A 24,825-nucleotide genomic window follows, 5' to 3' on the forward strand; every position below is an offset into this window, starting at 1 on the left:
GAGTAGTGAAAAGTACACAGATGGAAAGACTGGACAAGCAATTGCTGATTGTGTTCTGTGTGTGTTCATGGCAAAGCCGGGAAACGATTTCAGCCATTGTTGGAGCATTATGAGAACAGTGTGAATTAGCTAGGAGTTTCAACAATGTTGTTTCCACTACATGAAAATGCATCCAAAAGAAACCAAGCCAGTGCCTGTTTTAAGGACCCCCCCAAAAATTGTGCCAAACATATATGTGCATTCATCTGAGATGACACGCTGTGGCGACCCCGAAAGGGACACGCTGAAAGAAACTTACTTTATTTAAAATAATCCGAAAATGAAAAAAATTGTGGATTGTGTCAGAATAGGCATCCGGTATAAAGCTATGCCAAACAAATCATGCAAATGACTCGCTGTGGCACTCCGGAATAAAACAGCCAAGAAGTTGCAACAGCAAATTTAATGTATAGACACGAGATTAAATTAAAAGACCTTCGATATCGGCATATTTGTAATAGTAATCTCCAACAGTAAAGTAGGCAGGCACACCAAAGTCAGAGGTACTGGGTTACGAATTCGAATCTGGCAATTTTTGTGTAACTGTTCATTACTCAAACTTAGTATGAACTGACATTTTTCTTTAAATTAAATTTTTTTGACACACGTGTGAGAACTTGTTCTTGATTTAGGAAAAGTTAGGAAGCACTGTGATAATCACTGCACTGAAAGCCCTGAAAATTTGCTTTTTAAAACAAGCATCACAGTTCTTTTACATACGTTTCATTTTGTAAATCAAATGAATACTCAAAGTCCAATGCTGATCTATTTCAGTGATCAAAACATTTTAATATGGAAATTATTTATTGGAGATTGGACTTTGCTTCAGCTTGAAAAGAAAAAGTTTGACTGACTGGCTTGGGAAAAAAAAATAGTCCCTCCTGCACTGTACCTGAGCATGAGCTGCTAGCAGCCATCCAACCCCACAGCACATCAACTGATTTAAAAAAGAAAGTCAAAAGCAGTCAACAGTAAATAAGAGCAATAGAGAATTAAAAAATGGGGAGGCAAAGAGAGAGAGAGTGAGAGAATAGTTGATGTGTCAAGAGTAAACAGATGGTGTACCCAGTGTAAGGGAAACCAGGGACTCCCAACAAAACCTGCTTAAATGTGTCACTGACACTGTTGAGCTGAATCAACAAAATGCAAACAGATGTGCTCGTACGCACACACACAGACACACACAGAATCTAGCTGATTCATCGGCAGGATGTTGGGACCCATAAGACTGTCTATACAGCTGTAGCAGGCACATGTCGATCAAGTTGGCTGACAGCGCTTGCCAACTTCTTAGCTAGTACAAGAGAAATACAGCTCCTTGTTTGACCTGGATACATACTGGTGAAGATAAAAAAAACTTTCCCCGAACCTTTAGACAACCACATCTATGTCCAATAAGAAAAATGCATGTCCGATTTCCAGAAAAAAATGATGAAAAAGATGGAAAAGATGACTATTACAAGACACTAGAACAGGGGTGCCCAGACTTTTTTACCCCAAGATCTACTCAGCGTCTCGTGATCGACGGGAGTTGCCTTTTTTTTTCTAAAAATGACCAATGATGAAATAGAATGATCAACTCACAAAAACCTACGCACTACAAAAATGCAAAACATATTTATTTTAAGGTATATTGAGGATTCTTTAGGTGTAAATGTTTGTTTGAGTGCCTTTCATAACCGCATGAGCCAATATTACACAACATTAACTTAAAACATTTTTTGTAACTATCTGAGTTCACGTTGATGATCACTAAACGCCATACGCATGAAAATGCACACCTGGGCTTTGTCACTCACATAAGTGGATTCGTCCAACTGCACTGAGAAATACTCACAATCTCCGATGTCCTTCCCACACTTCAGCCATAGCTTCACAGCGCCTTTACAGCTGCAGAGATTTTATTGAAGATATTTTTTTCGCCTTTTTGTTAAAAGATCTTTATGGAAGGATTTGTTGTTATTAACGATGCTGTGACGAACCCGGAAACAATGCTTTGGCTTTCGCCGGTGGCGTCTTTCGCTGTTGAACTATATTGTGTGAAAAGTGACTGGTGTGCGGCCAATTTGGATTTTAGTTGGTTCACTTTTCTCATTCTCAGCTTGCTTTTCGGCGGAATGTCGGTGTCGTATTTTCTATAAACAGTTCGAAGATGCTGTTCCACATTTCTCTACACTGGCAGATGAGGCAAACGCACTTCGAAAATGACATCGTTGAAAAGTTGGCTGCCTCCCATTCCGTATGAAAGTGAGAGTTTTTGTCTTCTTTACTGCAGGATCCATGCTCATGTTTATTAAGATTTCTTAATCGAGAGCTTAAAATAGGGGGAATTCAGTGACGGTATGTTTTCCTGTACTGTCGTTGTTTGCACATGCGCGATGAGCTAAAGTTAAAAAAAAATATAGGACTGATATCTCTTTTCTTTTTTTCTCAGCACACTGTCGGGATCAACCGAAACTGCCTCGCGATCGACTGGTCGACTTGGATTGTTTGTGTTAGAAGATATGATTTTAACTGAAGAATGGCTAATAATGGGTTATGGAATGATTTATGACAACGGAAATACATGTCCACAAAGGCATCAACATATTGTATTAAAATTTTAAATTGAAAACTGAAAATTTTATGGGTTTAATTATTCCATTTTTATTTAGAAAAACTAACCTGATATTAAATAACTGAAAACTGTAGTTCCTTATCAAAAGTCGTGAAAGGAAAATCACAATAATGAAAATTACATTCGACGAAGCTAGAACATCACAATCAGCTTTTATGGCCAAGTGAAGAAAAATAATACATTTGCTGATCAGGAATTTAATGACTTTAATTTCCAATCCATTGACAATCTACAAACAAAGCGAAAAGTCTAAACCATAAGTCAACATTTGCTGGATACTATTCACAGCCAATCGTGATATTCATTAACAATAATCAGATTTTGTTGGTTGTTTGAATTTTAAGTAATGACAGTACAAAAAAGTTTAAAAGTCAAAAGTGTTACCAGATGGAGTTTCATTGGTTTTTATTAGACAACCATAAGTGAGCTTGAATCTTCTTTTGCCCTCCTCAATTTCTTACACAAGAAGCATGCCAACAAGCCTGCAGTGTTATTCAAGAGATGGGAGAGAAAGAGGTAAAAGTAAAGCCAATTAAGATTGGGTATTGGCAAAGTGAAAGTCAGAAAGTGCGTGTTCGTGCACACAAGTAAGGCTGAATTCTGGACCTTAAGAGGTTGTAATTGCACTTCATCATAGGTGCACATGTGTGTGTGAAGCCACAGGCAGACAAACTTAATTTAGCAGGCCCAGGTTTTTAACACAGGCCTAAAGCCAGTCAGCGAGTTAGAACTGGACCAATGGGACAGAAATTTACAGGCTCATTGGTCTCCAAATCCCCCTGAGATCTTCTTCTCAACCCTGAAGGGCACAAGAACTCATTTAGTCATTGATGACCACCACTGATCACATCCTTGTGGTCATATCATTCCTTCAGGCACTTCATTAAAGTAAAGCTTTATGGAGCCAAAACTTTTTTTCTGCTCAACTTTCAAGACCTTGACAGATGACAACCTTAAAAACACAGGTATTGGGGACCATACAGCTGTCATCGACTAAACTTCTGACATGGGTTTCTGGATGTGACTGCTAACACATCTGACATATTTCTGATGATCTACCATTTGAGGATACACAGCGCATATCCCCATGTGGTAAATCTGTGGCATCGATGTTTACAATTTCTGTTTTCAGCAATAAAATCTCACAGCTACAAAAAGCCTTGATTTCTGCTGAATATGGGAATACTGTACACAACTCGGGATCTAAAACAAGAAATACTGCCTTACATGCACAGACCAAGCAAAGGGAGCCACCAATTTTACACTAGTCTGCAAACAATCTGTTTGGCTATGTAATTAATAAATATTGCATCAATAACAAGAGGATCAATTATCAATGATGGGTGGTGTAAGTAGCCAGAAGCAAAGATTGCACATGTGACAATCAATGTTAACAGAATAAGGCATGTGTGTTTGCACGGGGTTTTGGGGGGTGGGGGGCGGGATGCATTGCACACACACTTCCCACTGTCACTCTGTGTATCTCTGTGTGTGCCATCTTATTCTGTGAGGTAATAGGCAGTCAGCCTCAGAGCCAGAGCATGACCTAGAAAGTGAAACCACACGTCAAGGGACTAAATGCGTCACATGGACTCAATCATTTCCTCTCTTTCTCTCTCTCTCTCTCTCTCTCTCTCTCTCTGTGCGTGTGTTTGAAGAAAGACAAAAGGAGACAAGTATAGGGAGTAGAAGATAGAAGCATGGGGCTGGGGGGTAGGGGTATCTTCAGAAGCTAATTAAGTCGTTTGAAATAGCCACAGAGGGTACCTGTATGCAATCTAACTAAGGCAAAAGGTTGATGAGGCTCCACGAGGCCCCAGGCTAACTTCAAAAAGAAGGCAAAGGAAGCAAATGAAAGCAGACAAAAAGGTGAACACAAGAGGAAAATAGTAAAGTGGATTTTTTGTTTAATTGAAGCCAATCTTGAAAACAAGTGTGTGTGTGTGTGGTGTGTGTGTGTGTGTGTGTGTGTGTGTGTGTGTGTGTGTGTGTGTGTGTGTGTGTGTGCTAGCCACAGTGAGAGAAAGGTCAAGCACCCCCCCAGCAGAGTACGTCTACACACACAGGTTGTCAATAGGGAGCAGGTGGGAATATCCACATCTTGAGGGATGGCTGCATAGAATAGAACAGCGGTGGATAATTGAGCCAGTTCAATCAGCGGCCATGTCAGACTTTGACCAAGTGTGAGTGCATGAAATATTCCTAAAAAAAATAATGCGTGCTGTAAATTACCATAAAGCCCCATATTTAATTTTAGGAAATGCAAAATATTTCAAAACTTATTGGGGAAAATGTTACTAATTAACATTGCTATAAAAAACCTGAAGCATAACACAGAAGCAACCAAAATGTTGACTTCAACCAAAGTGCTTGTGCAGCTCAGGTTCGATTGGATCATTTCCAACCTATATTGTAAGTGCAGTTTGTCTGGTTTTATGTGCAAATGCATCAGTTAAAGTTAACAGAAAAGAAAGCATAACTCTCTGATGAGGTCCATTGTTTGTTCCATTTTGAAGTAGACATATAGAACAAATCACATATTTGTTTGCTCTTAAATGCCACCTGGACATAACCAGTTTTAAATATGTGAAACAATGCAAAAGTAAAATTTTGTTAGTTCTTCAAGCATTATCGTTGCTTCATCTGTCATGGTCTGTACTGCATTTGTATGCACGAGAGATCTCATTTGACATGCGTCCCCCATCTGCGACGAAAAAAATAACAGACACATTAAGTCCAATCAATCTGTATCTTCTGACACAGAGTTATGGTACTTAGTACTCCGGCATGCTGCTGGAGTCTCAAGAGTTTGTCATATTTGCAGTCTAATTTTTGAATGGAATGATTATACATCCCCTTGATCAGTATATAGTATATAACAGTTAATATTGACAGGTGATACATAAACCCTAATGCATCCCAAATACAAAATGTTACAACTACAGTACTGTTTTGCTTCCTCTTTACAGCCACACATGATATCAAACAGAAAATGTGAGGGTTTTGTGCCCTAACATGCATGCCCTCTCCAGGGCCATGCTGGCGACACCAGCAACTGAAATGGGTCAGACACATGTGCACAGGCAGTAAAGACTGCGGCATTGGCAGCATAGTGAGGGCAAATTGGGGGCTGGATATGAAGTGATCGGGCTTTTCTAGGCCAGGTCTCCTGACAATGCACCACTGTCTCGTGTGGCGGGCTAAAGGATAAAGGCTGTGTTTTGGCCTTACATTACGGTTATGTGTTCCAGACGAAACAGCAATAAACGTGCGCGTACACACACACACACACACCACACACACACGCACACACAATTAAATTCATACAGTATCTTAAATCTCCCAATAATGTGCTTGGCAAAGTGAGAACACTGGCACAAAACGCACAAATGCAGCCGTGGCCAAGTAAGCTTAGGGCACGTTCAAGACCCCAGAATTTGATTCATCTGTTCTTTTTCCATTGCAGTTATAATAAAGCTGTATGCAGCAGATCTTCTCTGCAGCCTGTAGAGAGAGAGATAGATCAGCTGGTGGACTTCAAAGAGGTTGCAACTAGGTCACCACAAGCCACTGCAGTCATCCAGAGCACAGCGTCGGGTCTGAGACATTGCTCTTCACTCTTTCACCTCCCCATACTCTTCTCACTTAAACTCTTGTCTGTGTTTTGTTTTCTTATATAACTCTAAATCGATGAAATATTTTATTTAGGAGAAAAGAATAAATACCAAGGCAACAACATTCAAAAATCAACAGCACTCAATATTAAAATACCCAAAACAGGCGCTTAAAAACATCACAGGACATACGGCGTGATTTTACAGGAGCATGATAATTTGCCAGTTCATGTACGAAAAAGGAGAATATAAAATATTGAGAATGTTGCCAAATGCTATAATCTTAACCAGCATATGGCATCTATTAGCCTAGTCTTGCCACCTTTTGCACTGTAATATCTGTCATTGTGCAAGCTTTTTTTCAACATTTTTCTACTCGTGTGGTTTCAGCCAACAAACTCATGAACCTCTGTGGCTTCCAATGTTTCACTGCCTGTTTACGGTTTTAAATTTTATTTTGATACATTCGGATTAGATCATAGCTTTAGTTTAGGTATTGGCGTAAATTCATTTCTAGACGCATTTAATGCTCATTAAAGGTTAAGAACAATCTCTTGATCTGTCTTATGTTGAATACGCGATGCCCTTTGGGTGAATAGCCGCAGAAGCAACCCAAGAGACGAAGTGCAAAGTAGAACCTTAGAAAGAGAAGGAAAAAGGTAAAGATGAGGAAAAACTCAGAAGTGGAGAGAGAGAGAGAGAGAGAGAGAGAGAGAGAGAGAGAGAAGAGAGAGAGAGAGAAGAGAGAGAGAGAGAAAGTGCGGCACAGTGCTGAACAAGGTCAAAACGAACAGAAAGCTCCGGGGCCACTTTACCTTTGAGAACACGGAGTGAAAACTTTGCGAACATGAGAAAGTGACAACCAACACTTTATATATAGATATAGAAATGAATAGTTCAGGATTGTAAACGTTGACTGTTTGACATTTGGTCCAGTACAAGCTGTACTGTTGTTGGCTAGTTCAGAATCACCCTTTTTTCCCCACACTAATTCAGGAATGGCTGCATTTCAGGAGACCTTTTTCATGTTAGACTTTCAATAAAGGTGCTGGCTCAGTACACTCTCAATTTGAGACATGAAATGTTATGTTACACTGTGGTTGTAAAACTTTGTTTTACACCAAGTACCACCTCAAGAAATACTCAGCTCTCCAAAGACCACAATAACGACAAACATTAAAATTCACAGTAGTAGGCCTAAGTGTTCAACAAACACAAGCTAGAGGTTATATTCCTAAGAAGGTACTGTGCTTGAATATAGGACAGTAAAAAAAAAAAAAAGGTGTCCTTAGTGACTAAAACGTTTTGCACATAAATTATACAAATAAATACTTATAGTAAATGAATGTTTAAAAGCAAAGACCCCTTAAAGAATAAATACAAATATAGTACACATAAGGGGGACACATAGCTGAACTGTTTCTATGTACTGTTAAGCCACAAGGACAATTTACGCAGAACTTTTAATTCAGTGGTTCTTTTGCAGACCAAAACCAAAACCATATCAGAATCCCTACTAGGCTCAGTTGAAAAGGTTATGGGTAATTTCTTGTCTTAATAAAGTTCCGAAATACAGTAAATGTAGTTAACAGCTTTGGTTAACAGCACTAACGAACCAACAATCAGTAAATGATAGATTATTGATTCCCGTCGACAGAAAATTATCGATGGACTGCAAAAAAATATCTCTACACTCACCATGTATTACTGATAAATAATGGGAGAGATCAGTTGTTTCTTTCATACATTTCACAACAAACCCCTTGGTGGAAACTAGCCAAACCATGATGTAAATCCTTGATACTGTGATTTCTGCATTTGCTGTGCTCCAGTTGTGGCTTTTTTTTAAATGTTTTTGCATGGGCATGTGAATGCCCGTGTGTGTGTTTTGTCACGGTACTTGTGTGCGTTCAGAGCTACGGATGACATTCGTCTGACTGACATCGAGGGCGAAAGAAGCACAGTGGCATATGGTAACTGCCTGCTAACTGCTAAAACTTGACATCAGTGCAAACAAGTCAGCCAAGCATGGCATAGTATGCTCCTGAGAGGGTTAAGGAATAGGCTGTCAGCATACGGTAGGAAAATAACACCTTTTACCAGCACCGTAATATCTGATAAAAGCGGGAAGAAGGCAGACCAAATGCACAGGTTGGTGCTGAATCATGGAATGATGAGATGACAACTAACATGGGAAAAGTCTTTGGGCAACTCATAGATTATCAAATCTTTGGATGAGTGCTTTCCAGCATATGATAAAAATATAACAAATATTTTGAAAAGATATTGAAGCTTGAATTTTGTATTTAAATGATGAAAACTCAGCTCTCTCCCATTTTACTTTTTTAGATAACATTTACATTTTATGATGACATTTAAACTTGCCAATAACTAATGAATTATTTTATTCCGGTATTGCCTTGAGATATGAGTTTAAAACGTCCTGTGACTGAGCTCTTATCGCAAGTTGCTCCTATGTCAAAGCAGATTTCCCCATTGAAATTAATGCAAATGCCATTAATTCGTTCCAGCCCTTAAAATGCCACCCCATTTTTTTATTTTCCACATCTTAAGTAGGAAAAGTGTGTTTAAATAACAAACATTGTATAGTATAAAAACAAAATGGAAAGATAGGAATTGCTTTTATAAAATGTACTTATCTTGGAGATGAGATGACTTTTGGTAACAGAAGATACTGCTGAAGGTGCAGAGAAGGCAGATGGAATGTGTTTGTGGGGGAGGTGGTCTTTCAATCACTTTCGTTCCGTCTCTTCTTTACACTATCTCTACACTTAATTGCAACAAGTTTGTTTTTCTTCCACTTTTGCTAAACTAATTTTCGATCATTTCACTTAGCTACGTAGAGCTTAGGTTAATGATAATTTTCACTTAATGAACGTGAATGAACTTAATTTCTACTGTATTTTTTTTTCAGTTTTGTTGAATTGTTTGGTTCTTTTCTCTTGCACAACTTTGGCCTTTTTTGCAACGCATTCTTCTGTCTCAACAGATGCCGATTTCAAAATACCTGTCCAAAGAGGTTTGTTTGTGCCTCTTTTTCACTGTTTATAAAATGTGTAAGGCACATAGCACTGAAGCACGACCAGTCACGAATTTTTCTGGGTATTTCTTCACCACAAAGTCTGAAACTTTCTCCCACATTGCCTTTATCTTAGTGGTAGAGATAAGATCTCCTCATCAGAACTCTCACTGCACACCTCATGCAGCTGCTCCTTTAATTCCTCCGTCATCAGCTCCTCCTCAGCTCAGTAGCTTCAAGATAATTTTCACCCCCTTGGCTGGCGTTACCGACTTTATGGATTCCATCTGCTTGAGAATCCTACATATTGAAATACAGTATCTGTAATTATAAGTGTACCCCTTTAAGAGCGAAGAGGGGGGCTGTCTAAGGCAGACTAGGCGGGCGAGTGTGAGGCGGAGCAGCAGCTAAATAGCGTTTGGTGTGTGCTGTTCTTTGCCCTTTGCCGAGGGCATTACTGTTTGGTTGATGTAGAAGGGTCACAACTCTGCCAAGTCGCTCACTCGTACACCCTGTTCGTGTTTTTTTATTATTTTACATCCATCAACATCATCCTCTTCTTCTCACCACTTTCCTTAGCAATTGGTTTCCTTGGCGAGGTGGTTAAAAATTCACTTGTACTAAATGCAAAATAATAAAATACGAGCACAGTTGCACAGAGATGCTACCGTGTCGAAGTGGACAAACGGAAAGACCGGGTGGAGCTTGAAAAGCTGAGCGGAACCTGTGCGTTTCAGTATCTTAACAACTGCGGCGAAATCTACCGGCATTCATTCGTACGTCAAATCCTGGATCACAAGATAAAGGAAAAAACTGTCACGGCAGCGGGTCGTATCTCGAAACACTCGTATGGCAAGGCACCACTGTATATTTATTTTACGCTGTAGGCTTCAATTATTGGCTATTTACAATAATAAGCAGCTGTTTGGCGTAGTGAACAATTCTTCATAAAAGATGCTCTCAGCTGTTTATTGCTATTCACAGTTAGAGTTTAGTGTTAACCTTAAATATTACTAAACATAAAACTAAGAGAATTAGCCACATATCTTAGTTTTCAAAGGCCATTGATCTGAATGCAAAACAATACAAAACACAAAGGGGCTAAAATAATACTGTGGTGTGGTGGTATTACAATCCTTTAAACAATGGATATTACAATATTGATGGTGTTCTATAACGGTAGATAACATAATGCTCAGAGACTTATATTCTTTATCCTCTATGAAAAAACATTTTTATTACTCTGGCTTCCAGATGAGTGACTTGTGACCATCTCCATGTGTATACCCATATATTTTATATGATACTACTCCCAGCGGGTGAAGCCACAGCAAAAGGAATAGTACAATATCTATTGAATTGCAGCAAAAAATGTGGTGAATTGTTCATGTCGATACAATCTATTTAATTATGGAATTATTCTATGATTTTTTTGAAACCACACAATTACAGCGTGCTATTTTTGTTATTAAACAACACGTTACTGTATCTAATAAATGAAAAAATGTCTGACTGACCTCTCGTGAAATTGACATTTCTACAACTGCAAATTATAGAATCTTACTAATTGGTGTGTGTGATGTTTTGTTTGTTTATTGCAACCTCGCTGAGTTTTGTGTAAGGCTACTGATAGAGGATTGGGTGTTGAAGTCGACCCGCAGATTTTCCATCTTCTAATGTACTAAGGATTATATTTATGATATATGTGACACATAATCCAGTGCGCTAAAGGACTGGAATTTGCTTCAAGCATTGAAAAGTGGTGTAAAGCTGTACCTCAGATTTCCTAGGAAATGCAAAGCCTGCTTAGCACATTCATTTTCATTTCTAACCAAAGAGCCGAGACTAAAACTATTAAAGAAAGAATTGTTATGTTGCGTTGGCTCTAAACCACACATGCCCCTCTGGGATCGTGGTAACACCTATTTAAGTACTGAGTTTCCACTCATCCATCAAAGAGTGCCACACATAGTCCAAGAGCATGCGTGTACAGCAAGATTCAACTGTGACCTAAGAGATTGTCAGTGGATGATAGTGTGTAAACTTGCACGTGTGTGCACGTGTGTATGTGTTTGAGAGGAAATGCACAAGGGGTAACTTATCTGCTCACCACTAGCTCCTCACAAAACTCAATTTCCCCCCGGAACATCCACAGCTAAGCACTTTTAACCTCCGCAAACCTGCAGTGATGGAAGGTACGTGTCAACTTTACAAGGAGCTAAGCCTAGGAGCACATACCCGAAAGTGCACAAATGCTGCTGCACGAGTTGACAAATTGTGGAAAAGATTGTGGTGGATTTTTAATGTGTGAGTACTTGTCTTCTTTTTTTTATTTGGTGGTGGTGGTGGAGGGGATTACTATGTTGGCCGTAGACAAGCGTTCCCAAGGAGAGAGTGAAGAAGCATCCAGCACACACAGCCTGGGGCCCTCTGGAGGAAAGACTAAACAAGACCTTCCCACTGGGACACACACACACTGCCTGCAGCTGCAAATGACCTACTACCCACCTTACATACTGTACACATACAAAACACATCATGATAGATTTTATTTTCATTTCAAGTGGTAAAATGTATCATTTGGATTAATAAACATGTACTGCCTTATTATGTTCCACTTTTAGATGAAATTATGTTCTATTTTTCCTACTCCTTTTGAGTGGTAGTTAACTACATTCTCCTCCCCAGGGCTACATTACTTGAAGCAGCCTGAACACCATTAACTCAGAAGCTAGTACATTCTTATTAAAACTGATTCTGTTTTTTGTTAATGCAATGACAAATTACTGGGCCTAAAATATTGTGACAAAATATTTATAAATTCTATGGAATGTCAAGGAAAGTTCATATCAAAGTTGATGGATCGTGTCGATGTCATGCCCCAGCAATAGCCAACCATGCTGTTCCACAAGAAAAGCACACATTTATGGCTACAGTGATCCTGGAAGAAGAAAGAGCCTTCATTAAACTGTCCCAGTGTATGGTAAACAGAAGGTCTTATTATATTACTAGGAATATTTGTGAGTTCTAATATTTCAATATGGCAGACTTCGTTATTGACCAATGTTAAATATTGTGTCATTAAAAATAAGCTTACCAAATTACTCACACAGTGTGATCCTGACAATATGATGATTTTGGCCACAAGGACAGCTAAGAACAGTTGGATAAAAGTTTCTTTGCTCAATTGATGAAACACTATAAAACAGAAAACCTCTAGACAAAGTTGAACTTCTTATGCTATGAAATGTTGATTCCCTTACCTAACAATGAAGAATAAGGTTAGTATTTAACGGGTCCAAGCGAGGTGGAACAGTTGGTGGAATGTGTCTGGTGTTCTATATGACAGAAGAGTCTGCTAGGATGACAGGCATAGTTTTTAAAACAGTGGTGACGCCGGCCATGATGTACGGATTAGAAACGGTGGCACTGAAGAAACAACAGGAATCAGAACTGGAGGTGGCAGAAATGAAGATGTTGAGGTTCTCGCTTGGAGTGAGCAGGTTGGATAGGATTAGAAATTAGCTCATGAGAGGAACATCCTAAGTTGGATGTTTTGGAGACAATGTTAGAGAGAGAGGAATTAGATGGTTTGGATATGTTCAGAGACGAGGGAGTGAGTATATTGGTAGAAGGGTGCTGAGGGTGGAGCTGCCAAAAAAAGAGCGAGAGGAAGACGAAAGAAAAGGTTGATCGATGTTGTGAGGGAGGACATGAGGACAGTGGGGGTTCGAGAGGAGGATGAACAAGATAGGCTTAAATGGAAAAAGATGACACTCTGTGGCGACCCCTAATGGGACAAGCCCAAAGGAAAAGAAGAAGAAGAAGAAGAGACGTTCATAAGCAGTTAGTATTTATGTGAATTTTGTCCCAATTCATTGTGATCTTTGGTGAAGTTTTAGCTCAATGTTAAGTGCACCCCTGCCCCCATCATCGGCTTTTACATGGCTGCGTTCTCTCGGATCATTCTTTAAAGCTTTGGTAAACATTGGTTTGTGCATCTGAATGAGTGTTAACGACGGCGACCAAGAATGTTGACAATTGCAACCATGCGAGCCAATGTGCCAGTCGCAACATTATCTTATCAAGTTGTGCTCTACGAGATCTGTCGCTGTATCGCACTACATGGAAGATATCTCCCCCTCTCCACCCAAAAAATCAAACATGCTAAACTATTCATTTTGATATCGTAGGGCTATCGTAGCCCCAAATTGTTGATCAGATACTGTGTTAAAGTTTGTCACACTCCAAGAAATTTGGTCGTTCCTCTCAGAACATCGTGCCTGATTGCAAATCGGTCCGATATCGGGGCTAAAATCCTGTGGTCTGATGTAGAGATAAGACTTTTCACAAAATAGATGAACACACTTAAGCTTCACAGAAATTTGCAAAATAAACAAAACAAAATATATATTTATCTATAACCAAGGAAGCCAATCATCACTGATGGAAGTTAATACAATATGCCTACATGTTGTTTATAAAATACAACAAAGGATTTGCTAAGAGTGTTATAATATGCGTATTCATTTGTGGCGTGTGAAATAGCATTGACAAGGAAGGCTGAGGATGTACATATCTTCTTAATATCATCCTCTGTCTGTCAAACAAAGGCTCCCTGCCAAGAAAAACTCACACAATCAATATATATTGCTACAAGACGTACAAATAAAAGACTATTCACGCACGCACGCACACACACACACACACACACACACACACACACACACACACACACACACACAAAGAAAAAAGGGATGACGTACAAAAACCGAAAGCAAGTAATCAGCTGGATGATCATGCAGTCTGGCCTCGGAAGAGCACATGCAAAAAAGTCATGCATGCTGAAAAACAATATGTATATATATATATATATATATATATATATATATATATATATATAATATATATAAACACACGCAAACATTCATTTTTTTACAACAGCACATTATTGTATTCATTTGGATGTGGGGCGGCGGCTGAAGCTAGCTAGGTTTCTAGGTATATAAGTTGGATTCTCGTTGATGAGATTTCACATACGCTGCAGCAGTGCAGTTAGGACAGGGAATACCACCACAAAATAATGTTTTCTCTCTCACTGATCAATTTTTAATTTGCCCCGTGCAGTCAAGCCCTTAGCGGGCCAGGCCCCGGTAATTATGGTGGGTTATTGACAGCTGCCTTCCCGCGGGAGGCTATTTAAAAGAGGTTTTAACCCCAGAGCAAGTCCAGGCCCAAAACCCGCCTTTGAAGGTGTCAAGTGCATTGATCTGAGCTGTGGGATGTGCTGGGACTTCTCCACCAGGAGGTGTGTGTGTTTGTGTGTGTGTCTATGTAGTAGTTATGTGTTAGTTGCATGGTCCTTACAAGGCCATAGCGAGTCAGAACAGCTTTTGAACGCCGCACACATATACAGAGAAACTGTCCTCTGGCTAAACCTAGCTGGCTGGCTGGAACGATACCTGCTGGCCTCTGTAGCCACCTGATGCCCTGAGATGGGCTGTGTAAACACTGTGCATTCAATGTTATCACATCGCCTCACACACACACTTACAAAACCACAGCTCCAAGGGAAATAGAGCAACTAATGAGAACCGAGGAGGAGGGAAGAATAGTGATTGGATGGAAGGATTCAGCAGTGAGAGTTGGGCAACCTCTCAGTGCAGAAGACTGCGATATAATGCAAGCCCAAGCAAAAGGTGTAGTGTTGAAAAAGACATCATCTGGTTAAAAAAAAAATGTCAAGTGGGTGGATGGAGGTCACATGACAGACCTTAAAAGAGGATTTTTTTTTGGGTGAGCATTTGAGTTGGTCTGCCTCACTGCCCCCATTCAACTCCCATTTAAAATGAGCAGATACAAATCTGAATGCTTTTGACACCCTTTTGAAAACACCACACCCCTCTCACTTTCCAAAGGAGTCTCCAGTGAAAGAGGGAGTAGAAAAAGATTGAATCAAAGCAACGTCACTGATCTCTTTTCATCGTGGTCACTTTTTATTCCATAAAGGTTGAATTAAGGTCAGCTGGACTTTTTGGGGGGGTTGTTTCAGGTGTGTTTTCAGCCCAAATCCAAACAAAGAACTAAACAATTATCTAATACTAAAGGGGAGTTTGCAATTAAAAGAAAAGCTTTTTAATTTTTTGGTTAAAATTGTCAACACGATGTGACAATGGTACATTGGTAAAATGATCTGTGAAAAAAAATCTGCCCTCTCTGGCCCCATCTTGCCCTTCTAATTTGATTTTCAGAAAACCACCCCATCCAAGGAAAAACTGCAAATCATAGACAGCAGGTGCAGCTAACAAACTGTCAATTGTTTATGTACTTGCAGGCACACACAGAGCTGGTAGACCACAAAAGCATTGCACTGTTACACATTCGTCTATTACACAGGGCTAGAGGAGCTTTACTGTAGTTAGAGAGGAATATTAAACGACACTCTTCAACAAGCATTAAAAAGAAGAAATTGAACAGACCCCAAGACAAAATAACGGTGAACATGGGAGCTGTCTTTCATAGGCAGAGGTGCCCCAGGCAGCGGAAATTATTCAGAAAAGACATTCGTGACATTTGTGCTTGACTAGTAAGTTTATTACCCATTGGACTTTTTAACTGATTGTACATTCCCAAAAGACAAAGCTTCCAACAAACATTTACTGTTATAGCAACACTCTTGTTGCAAGTAAAGCTGATCTCTGATTACCCAGCTTTGTGATGGTCTGTAGCAACTCGGCCAATATTCGCATGCTCTTGCCAGGAGCACGGTCCGAGAGCACAGGTCATCAGGGAGGCAGAAAAAGAAGAGTCCAGGATGCAGTGTGGGCACGAAGAGCCATGGGACACAAGTGCTTGTCCATAGGGGATCTTGGCTCAGCAGGAACAACAAACATATGGTGTGGGCTCCCAGCATGAGCACTCTCATTAGACAGTAAGAGAGCAAGAAACATGATGTCACGACGTCATGTCCGAAAGCAACCGATCATGAAAATTTGTTTCGACATCTCTCGTTATGCCCACTTGAACCTCTGAAAATATTAAAAAGATCGACCCCATATTTTGTGTTTGTATGGACAAAGTGGCATTCACTAGAGCAAAAGCCACCACGTTACTGAATTACTCGTTGGAATCTTATAATCCTGTTTAAAGGCACACCAGCACTATTTGTTAATGTCTAGAAATAATCGCAGGACCATATATATATTGTCACATGATGCGAGAAAAGCAAGTAAAATTCCGACAGGCTAGACTTTCAGGGTCATGAGGGGTCTCAAACGCCAGACCAACAATCGATGATGTCCAACTACAGCGGGGAATGATACATAATCGAGAACTCATAACTCAAATGATGGGCAACAACAGTGTGTGGTTGTCTGTGACGTATCTGTAGGATCCTAATTGGGCTACCATGGTGTACTCTGAGCTTGCCATAAGTCATGCTAGCACATTACATACAGTGCAGGTCTCGCGTATGTGAGTAAGGGTCGTGTTGTGGTTTTAGTCAGAGGCTGTGGGTGGGTGGGTGGGTGGGTGGTTTGGTTAAGTGACGCTACATTCTAATCTTGCTAGCAGTTATAAAACAATAGACTCCCCTTTAAAGTAAACATTAAGAAATTAGTCCAGCTGTGTTTGAGTCACTGCTCAATTATTTTAAACAGTACTAATTTAATCCATCCAAATTAGGAAATGAAGACTTTAAGGTAACTGAGAGAATCTCCAAGTCATGAATTTAACTTCTGTAAAATAATTTGCAGAGTTCTTTGGAGGCAGCAGAATCGATTAAGGAATAAAATGTAAACTCTGGGAATACAGTTATTTTTTTCTCATTTTCTGTTAATTAGTCATGTTTTTATCGCTATTAATTCAGTTATACAAATAGTATAACTCATGAGCGCATCTCTCAGTACTGGCTCCTTCATCATTCTGACAGATTTTGTCCTGTTCCAAAACCACACAGCGCCCACCTTCCACCATCTCGGTCTCAGCATGCAGAGCAGTTGCAGGGCCAGAAGGTAATGATACAGCTGGCATGGTGCAACAAGAAGACCTGTCGACTGTCAAAACTTGAAATCATGAAGGAATAAGCTGTCATTAAGAGGCCTTCTCCCAGTAGTGGAGCTGTCAGTAGCTTGCCTTCTGCTTACTCACTCTCTCTATATATACTAGCATCTATCCTCTACCTGTCCTACCCCATTTCCAGTTTCCTTCCTCTTATTTCACTCTTCTTGGTTCAATCCTCTCTGTGTAGCTCACTTTCCCCCCTTCTCTGCTGTCTTCCAACCAATCATAAAACCTGCATGCCTACCAACTTCTTTTCCCCCTTATCAGATGCCTCTTTTCCACCTCTTTCCCCCAGCCCAGAGGAGTAAGCTCCTCTTACCTGTCATTTGAAAAGGCTAAGGGACTCGCACCACTTCCACACACATGGGCATGAAGCCAGCATGTATACCATCTGCACACTGAGCACAAAGACTTCAAATGTCACAAGCAGACAAAGAGTTAGATGTGAAGATGGGAAGGGATGTATACCCATCTGCGTGTATTTATTTGCAGACAGCATTCTTTCGTTTCACAAACAGGGTATAAAGGGTGATAGCAATATCTGCTGTATAGATGGCCGTGATTCATTTCTCGTCAATTAAGTCATCGTGATGAATATGAATGTCAACATGATGATGCTGCATGTTAAACTTAACCTTGGGAGGACCTCACACATATATTGTTAATTTTTTTTGTAAATTGAAATTATTTTGAATAGCTGGGATAGACGCCAGCATCCCCGCAACCTTAGGGAGGATAAGCGGTACAATAAATGGATGGATGGATGGATGCTTACGACACTAGTGTGACGCCAGAGCAACTGGTAGTAGTTTACATAGCTGGATTTCATGAAGCCAGAGTGAGATCAAATTCAACTCAATCTGCATATCATCCTAAATCAGATGATGATATGTAGTGTTGTGGTAAATGACACTTTTGAATGTTAAAGTGCAAGTCTGGTGGGAAAGGCCCTGCTAACTTGCATTATCAGCTATTTCTCCCTTTTGAATGCTGGCTGGCAGTCATGAGTCCATCAAAAGAGAGTAAAGGCAAGCGAGTTCTCTCGAGGAACGTGGTTAAGAATTTCTGAAAGGCATTTCATCACAGTCACGTGCTTACTGACAAACTATAAATCTGAACACACAAAGAAGGCCTTTTAATTCATTGTGCCAGTGTGTAATTATAACGGTGTATTTTGTAAAACCAAAAAATAATTCCCCATGTTACCCCCAGTGCACTCAGGTTGACCCTTTGCCGCAGGCTTTGAATTTCCAATCAACTTCGGAGGAGTAACTTCACAAACGCTGCACTGGAGGCAGTACTTTGTTGATACCAAATGTTTGTAAAACCAACATAATAATAAACACACACACACACACACACACACACATATATATATATATATATATATATATATATATATATATATATAAATAGATATATACACACACACACACACACACACACACATATATGCACACAATAAAGAAAAGTCTTAACAGAATCTATTTTTGGGGCTGACCAGAAAAAGAAAAACGATAATTCTACAGAACACATGTACAAACATTAGTGCTAGCACTAGCTTGCTAGGCTACATTATGTTTTGTTGCCATCTTGGGAGCTGTATCGTATGAAAACTATGTGAACATAGCTAGAGCAAGCCTTAAATTAACGTCCTTTCCTGAGCACCAGTGACCTCCAGCACACGTTTTTTAGTTCTTACAATACACAAGAGGCGATCAACTTGTTGTCGTGGCCATGGTAACGTGTGTATCTTGTCGCGTTTGAGTTTACAAGATAAAGCCCAGTGATTGTATAAGACTGGATCTGATGGTATTGTAATACAGCATTTTATTGTAGTAATATGACATAGTGAAATCGTAAAAGACCAAATCTGTCTTGTCGCCTGATCTGGAAATTACATGTTGCCTGTCCCAAAACGAAACAAAACAAAATAAAAAAAAATGTCAGATATTTCTAGTACTACATCAAAAGATGACAGGCTAGAAATAAACAATTTTTGGTATTCAAATATACTGCGCATGATGATGATAAGGAGTAAATTACTTTTGCTGATCTATGACTGGACTGGTGAATTATGACATTAAATCAGCCGATCATCATAAATTGCTAAATATCGTCCGATACCAAGAAGACAATTAGATTGGTGTAATGTCTAATATAAAGGATGCTTAAAAATAATATGATTATGATTAAATTGGACATATGGAATAAAATACAGTGCCGTGAACAAGTATTGGCCTTTTTCTCAAATTTTTGTTTTTGCAGTCTCCCAAATTTAATATTAAACAAATGTAAATAGAAAAATATAACTCAAATGAACTTAAAGTTCCGTTTTAAATGGTGATTTCAATTATTAAGGTACTAATGCTACGTCATATCAATTGGATTCGCAAAATCTTCATTATGTTTTTCAAGCCATTGAGAAAATGACTTGCTGGTGTGTTTTACATCATCAGCCTGCTGCAGAACCAAAGTCCACTTTCAAGAGCAGGTTCCATGAATTATAGCAAGTTGTCCAAGTTCTGAATGAGCAAAACAGCCAAAGAGCATCACACTACCACCACCAAGTTTGATTATGTTTTTATTTTTTTCTGGAATGCATTTACAACAGATGTAACAAGACACACACCTTCCAAAAAGCTCACATTTCATCTTCTCTATATAATATTCTCAACAAAAGACTGGGAGTTATTCAGATTTTTTTCTTCCTTGCAAAAGTAAGATGAACCTTTATATTCTTTCTGGTCAGCAGTAGTTTTTTGCCTGATAAGTATGTCGTGGATGTAATTTTTGCCCAGTCTCTTCTTTAATGTTATGTCATGAACACTGACCTTAACTGAGGCAAGAGGCCTGCTGTTCTTGAGAAGTTGTCCTGCTCCTTTGTAGTTTCCTGGATGAGTCATTGCTGTTGTCTAGGTTTAATCGATGGAGGCCAACCACTCCCAGGAATGTTCAACACTGTTCCATGTTTTCTCCATGTGAATCTTAAAGCCTTCAAAATGTTTAGGAAGAGAAATTTTATAATCCTTTCCAGACTCACAGATATCATTTACTGTAATCCAGGACAGTTCTGGGAGGGTTAGGGTTAGGTTGATAACTGGGGTGTGTAATGTCCTAAATAAGGTTCCGAGCTCTGCTGCGGCACCGAGAGGAATAAATGTCTTCCATGGAGGGGAGAGGGCAGCCAATGATCTTCTGTGCTGATTTGATTGTCCTCTGAAGCCTTGCTATATCTGCTTCAATGCAACTCCCATAGAAAAATGGAGACACTTGATGACCACTGAAACGTTGTCTGTTCAGGAGAGATCCTCAGAAATCAGGACTGCCAGGAAGCTGAATGTACGGACTCTATCCACATATGCATGTATATGCAGCATTCATTTTGCAATATTGTTAAAAAGGCTGATTATTATAGGAAGATGAAGACTTTGAAGTCTGTCAGGCTACTATTAAATCATGTAAGATTGTAAATAGATGTTTACATACACAATATGAAACCATTCATACACTTTTTTGGCCTCATTGTATCAGATGAAATCAGACTAAAAGACTTCTCCTGTGTTAGATCAATTCAAATTTCCAAAATTATTTAAAAAATTTTTCGTACTTTCCGTAAAGCCAAAAGTTTACATACAGTAAGATGACTTTAACCAATCTGGTAAAATGTAGTGAGGATGTCATTTCTTTGTAAGCCTCTAATATGAATTATTTACAACACCAGCTAATTAGAGACACACCTGTGGATGTATTTGAACTCGGTACAGCTGAAACTCAGTGATTCATTGTATAACATCAGGAGAAACAAAATACATTTAGCCAAGATATCGTAAAGAGAAAAGTGGACTTCTACAAGTCAAGTTCGTCCTTGGGTACAATTTCCAGATGCCTGAAGGTGGCAAATTCATGTGTTCAAATAATTATATTTAGGTAAAAACACCAGGAGAATCTCAGGAAGGAAACAAGTTATCTGTCCTAGAAATGAGCATGCTTTTGTACAAAATTGACGCTAATAATAGTATGTCATTACCTACAGTGAAACTAGTACTGTACAATATGGACTGGAAGTCATTATTCCAGGAAAAACATCAAAAACAGTTTTCAAATGCATGGAAGGATGTACACTTTAATCTCTGGATATGTCCTGTGGTCTGACGATATCAAAACGTAATTGGTCATATTAAGCGTCTGTACATTTGGAGGAAAAACAAATCAAATAGGGTTGCACACCTAAGAACACCATCACAACTTTGAAATAATTGGCGTGGCAGCCCAATGTTGTGGGGTTGTTATGATTTAAGAAGGACTGCGCATTTAATAAAATACTGAAGCAATATCTCAAAACCTATGTTCACGTTTTGGTACAAGAGATGGATTAGTGAATTAGTTGTTAACGTCAAACTAGAATTATCAAATATTTATTGAGTGCCGATGGCTACTCTGGAGCCTGGTGTGGCAGGGGACCTTCATTTGACTGTTGGGGCCACAAACGTGCTCGAAAGCTGCCTGGTGTCAATGTTTCATCACGTCTTCGCCTTGACAGAATATGAGAAATGTGAAGGACCCAATCAATCAGAACATGATGGATTGGAAGAGAACATACACATTAATGGTAAACAGTAGGATGACGACGACCCACAACTGCAACCCCTCAATCCAATGCCGCATTATGTTTCAGGCAAATAAGTCTAGAGTAGCCAGCAAGAACAAAGTATTGGAGACCAGTTGAGCAGGAAAGGAGACAAAACACTAATTTGGTGACTTGAAAATGGTTGAGTGTAATTGGCTGTCACAATGTGTCAGCTCGTAAAAGATTGGGTATCTGTCCCAATTATATCGTCCCATGTCACTTGCCTAAAGTCAATAGGCACTTGTTTCAGCCTTCTACTATACGCTAAAATAAAGATAGAAGTCAATCATTTTTACACTTCAACTTGTGAATTCAGTATAAATGAAGCTCTACATTTTCCTCAAAAAGTACAAAATAATGTCACCATTTCCTGTACACTTACTTCAAAAGGCATTCACACGAATGTTATGCTATGACAGACTGAGCCAGAAACATGCCCCTAATGGATGCAGACAGCATGAATTGACTACAAATATATGTGACTGTCTACCCTGTGCATGCCTCAGTGCAAGGCATGTTTGTGGTAAACGGCTGGATGACGATTTGTCAGTGCAAGAACACGATTCCTTGTTTACTATGATGAACGAGCAAGACTCACACTACCATGTTCTCTATATCTGGCCTGTCACTTTGGGTCTCTTCACCACGCTGTTGCCTTCCACTGCAATACCAGCCCAACTAAATGCAATTCAAAAATCATGCCATATAGGCAGATGAGTATGTAACACAAACATCTCCAAAAGTTGTACACAGCAGGAAAGGGGCTTTACACAGCAGTGAAAATCTTTATGGCATTCAGATGGACACATTGGAGGGACATGGGTGGAGTAGGAGAACAAGATCTCCCTCCTAAGTCACTTTAAACAGCAGGCTGACGAAATTACACGGGTAGGAGTGGCCAAGCTTGCCAAACGAGCACACAGAGGTGGAGATGAAAATGATATGAGAGGCAGAGCCCCTTTTGCTTGCTTTTACACGTACAGTAAATAGTAAATGTATGGGAGTTGAAAATATGTTATTCCTTCCTCTTGTGGATTTAAATATATAATCGAACATGAATGTAAAAATGCATCAATTATTTCACCTGAGCACTACATACTGTGTATGAGTAGTAACGACACACATAAGCAAGTGGGTGCCTGTGCTGGTCCGTATGACATTCATGTTATGACGTCACAGAGTATACCAACAAAAATGTTGGGACACCCAGCTATTCAACCTGAAAAGGGCCTGATTCACGATATTTATTCCTTTCACCTCAGAGGTGTTTGAGGTCTTTTTCCACCCATAAAACCCAAAAAATAATAAGCCAATGGTTTTAACAACAACAATGTAACAAATCTTCAACAATCCAAGGTGTCACATTTTTGACACCACCTACTTTATGGGTTTTGCAATCTGAAAGACTCAAACAATTCCTGTAGAGCAAATGTGTATAAATCAATACATAATTTAAAAAAATCCCCTACCTCCATGGCTCTTGTGATGAAGGGAATCTGAGTTCCAGAGTCCAAATCCTGGTTGACGATGAGTCTTCGGGCCCACTGCCCTGCTCGTACCACACCACTGCCCTGGATCAGAACCAGTAGTTTGGATGGGTTGGATAAGGCATTGGGGCTTAGGTAGATAAAACTAGAAGGCTCATCCACAGTGGCATCTACCTGGTGTGAAAACATGAAAACATAATTCATAACATTGCTGTTTGAATCACAGCCAAAAAAGCTCTTATGGTAGGAAATATCTAGAAATATTAGGTGCTTGCTTTCCCAGTGCTTCAAATATCAAGCATTGCACTCAATTTCTGGTCAACTTGAGTTTTTACGTTCAAAGCTTCAATTGATGTAGATTGGTGAAACACTTGATTGAAAGGTATCATTGATTGCATAGGTTTACAAAGCAACAGCCTTATCCTCTATGGATTTTACACATTCAAAGTCTAGCGCATCATCATACTAATTATAACGAGCAAACAGCCTCTGCGTAATTAAAATTGAGACAAGGTGATACAGACAGAAAAAGGGGCTAAGTGACTGTGTGGATGCACTCCCTAGGAGACAACGAGACAAACAGTAGCCATAAAAGCCATGGATGGCAGCTGCAAGAACTTAATCCAAACAGACAAAGAGAACAGAGTGGGGGAGAAAATCTTGCCCTTTCATTCTCGGGTGCTCCCTCATCCCCTCTCACTATACTTGGCTGCAGTTAATCTTCTTAAAATTTGTGGTCACAAGTTCAATGCGACGCAGGTGGACAGACCCACCACCAACACACAAATACACACGCCATATACACTCAGGTGGGTGGGCCACACAAAAGCAGAACAGACCGATTTTGTAAGAGAATAATGATAAAAATTGCCTAGGCAGATAAACCAGTAAATGTGTGTGGGGTGCCTAATGAAAGGCGCTGCATCCCGAGCTAGGGTTTGATTTATGGCGCCTGTTAGCGCTGCTGCAAAACTTTGGTCAGGCTAACATTCCTATAAATGCACTCTGAAAAATGATCACAACTTTTATAGACGGAGAAAAGGTGAGACATAGGGAAGGACAATAAATAGGGGCAAAAAGGAGGCAAACATTCTTTCAACAACAAATAAAAGGGATCAAGTGACTGCAAAGAATATCTCCACGATAGCACACTAGAAGGTCCGCTTTTAGAGCACATGCGAACAAATTAAGTATCAACATGCAGCGGCGGCAAGCTTTTCAAATGATGAGTCACCCAACAGTTAATTTGTTGGAGAGACGCTTTTATACAAAAGACTTGTGCAAACTGTCGAAGGGGCAAAAGAAAGGCAGGAAGTAAGAAATAAACCTAAGATTGA

General features: G+C 39.6%; 1 protein-coding gene across 2 annotated transcripts in view; it reads right to left on the reverse strand.

Moving 5' to 3' along the window:
* Window positions 1-24,825, reverse strand: part of arb2a (ARB2 cotranscriptional regulator A) — a 181,783-nt gene that overhangs the window by 136,506 nt on the left and 20,452 nt on the right. For both annotated transcript variants that reach the window (XM_061817581.1, XM_061817580.1), the window contains exon 6: window positions 23,471-23,662. In XM_061817581.1, coding sequence (XP_061673565.1) covers window positions 23,471-23,662 — 192 coding nt within the window. The remainder of the gene's footprint in view (window positions 1-23,470; window positions 23,663-24,825) is intronic.

The sequence above is a fragment of the Syngnathoides biaculeatus genome, chromosome 4 (genome assembly GCF_019802595.1).
Source record: "Syngnathoides biaculeatus isolate LvHL_M chromosome 4, ASM1980259v1, whole genome shotgun sequence".
Classification (NCBI taxonomy): Eukaryota; Metazoa; Chordata; class Actinopteri; order Syngnathiformes; family Syngnathidae; genus Syngnathoides; species Syngnathoides biaculeatus.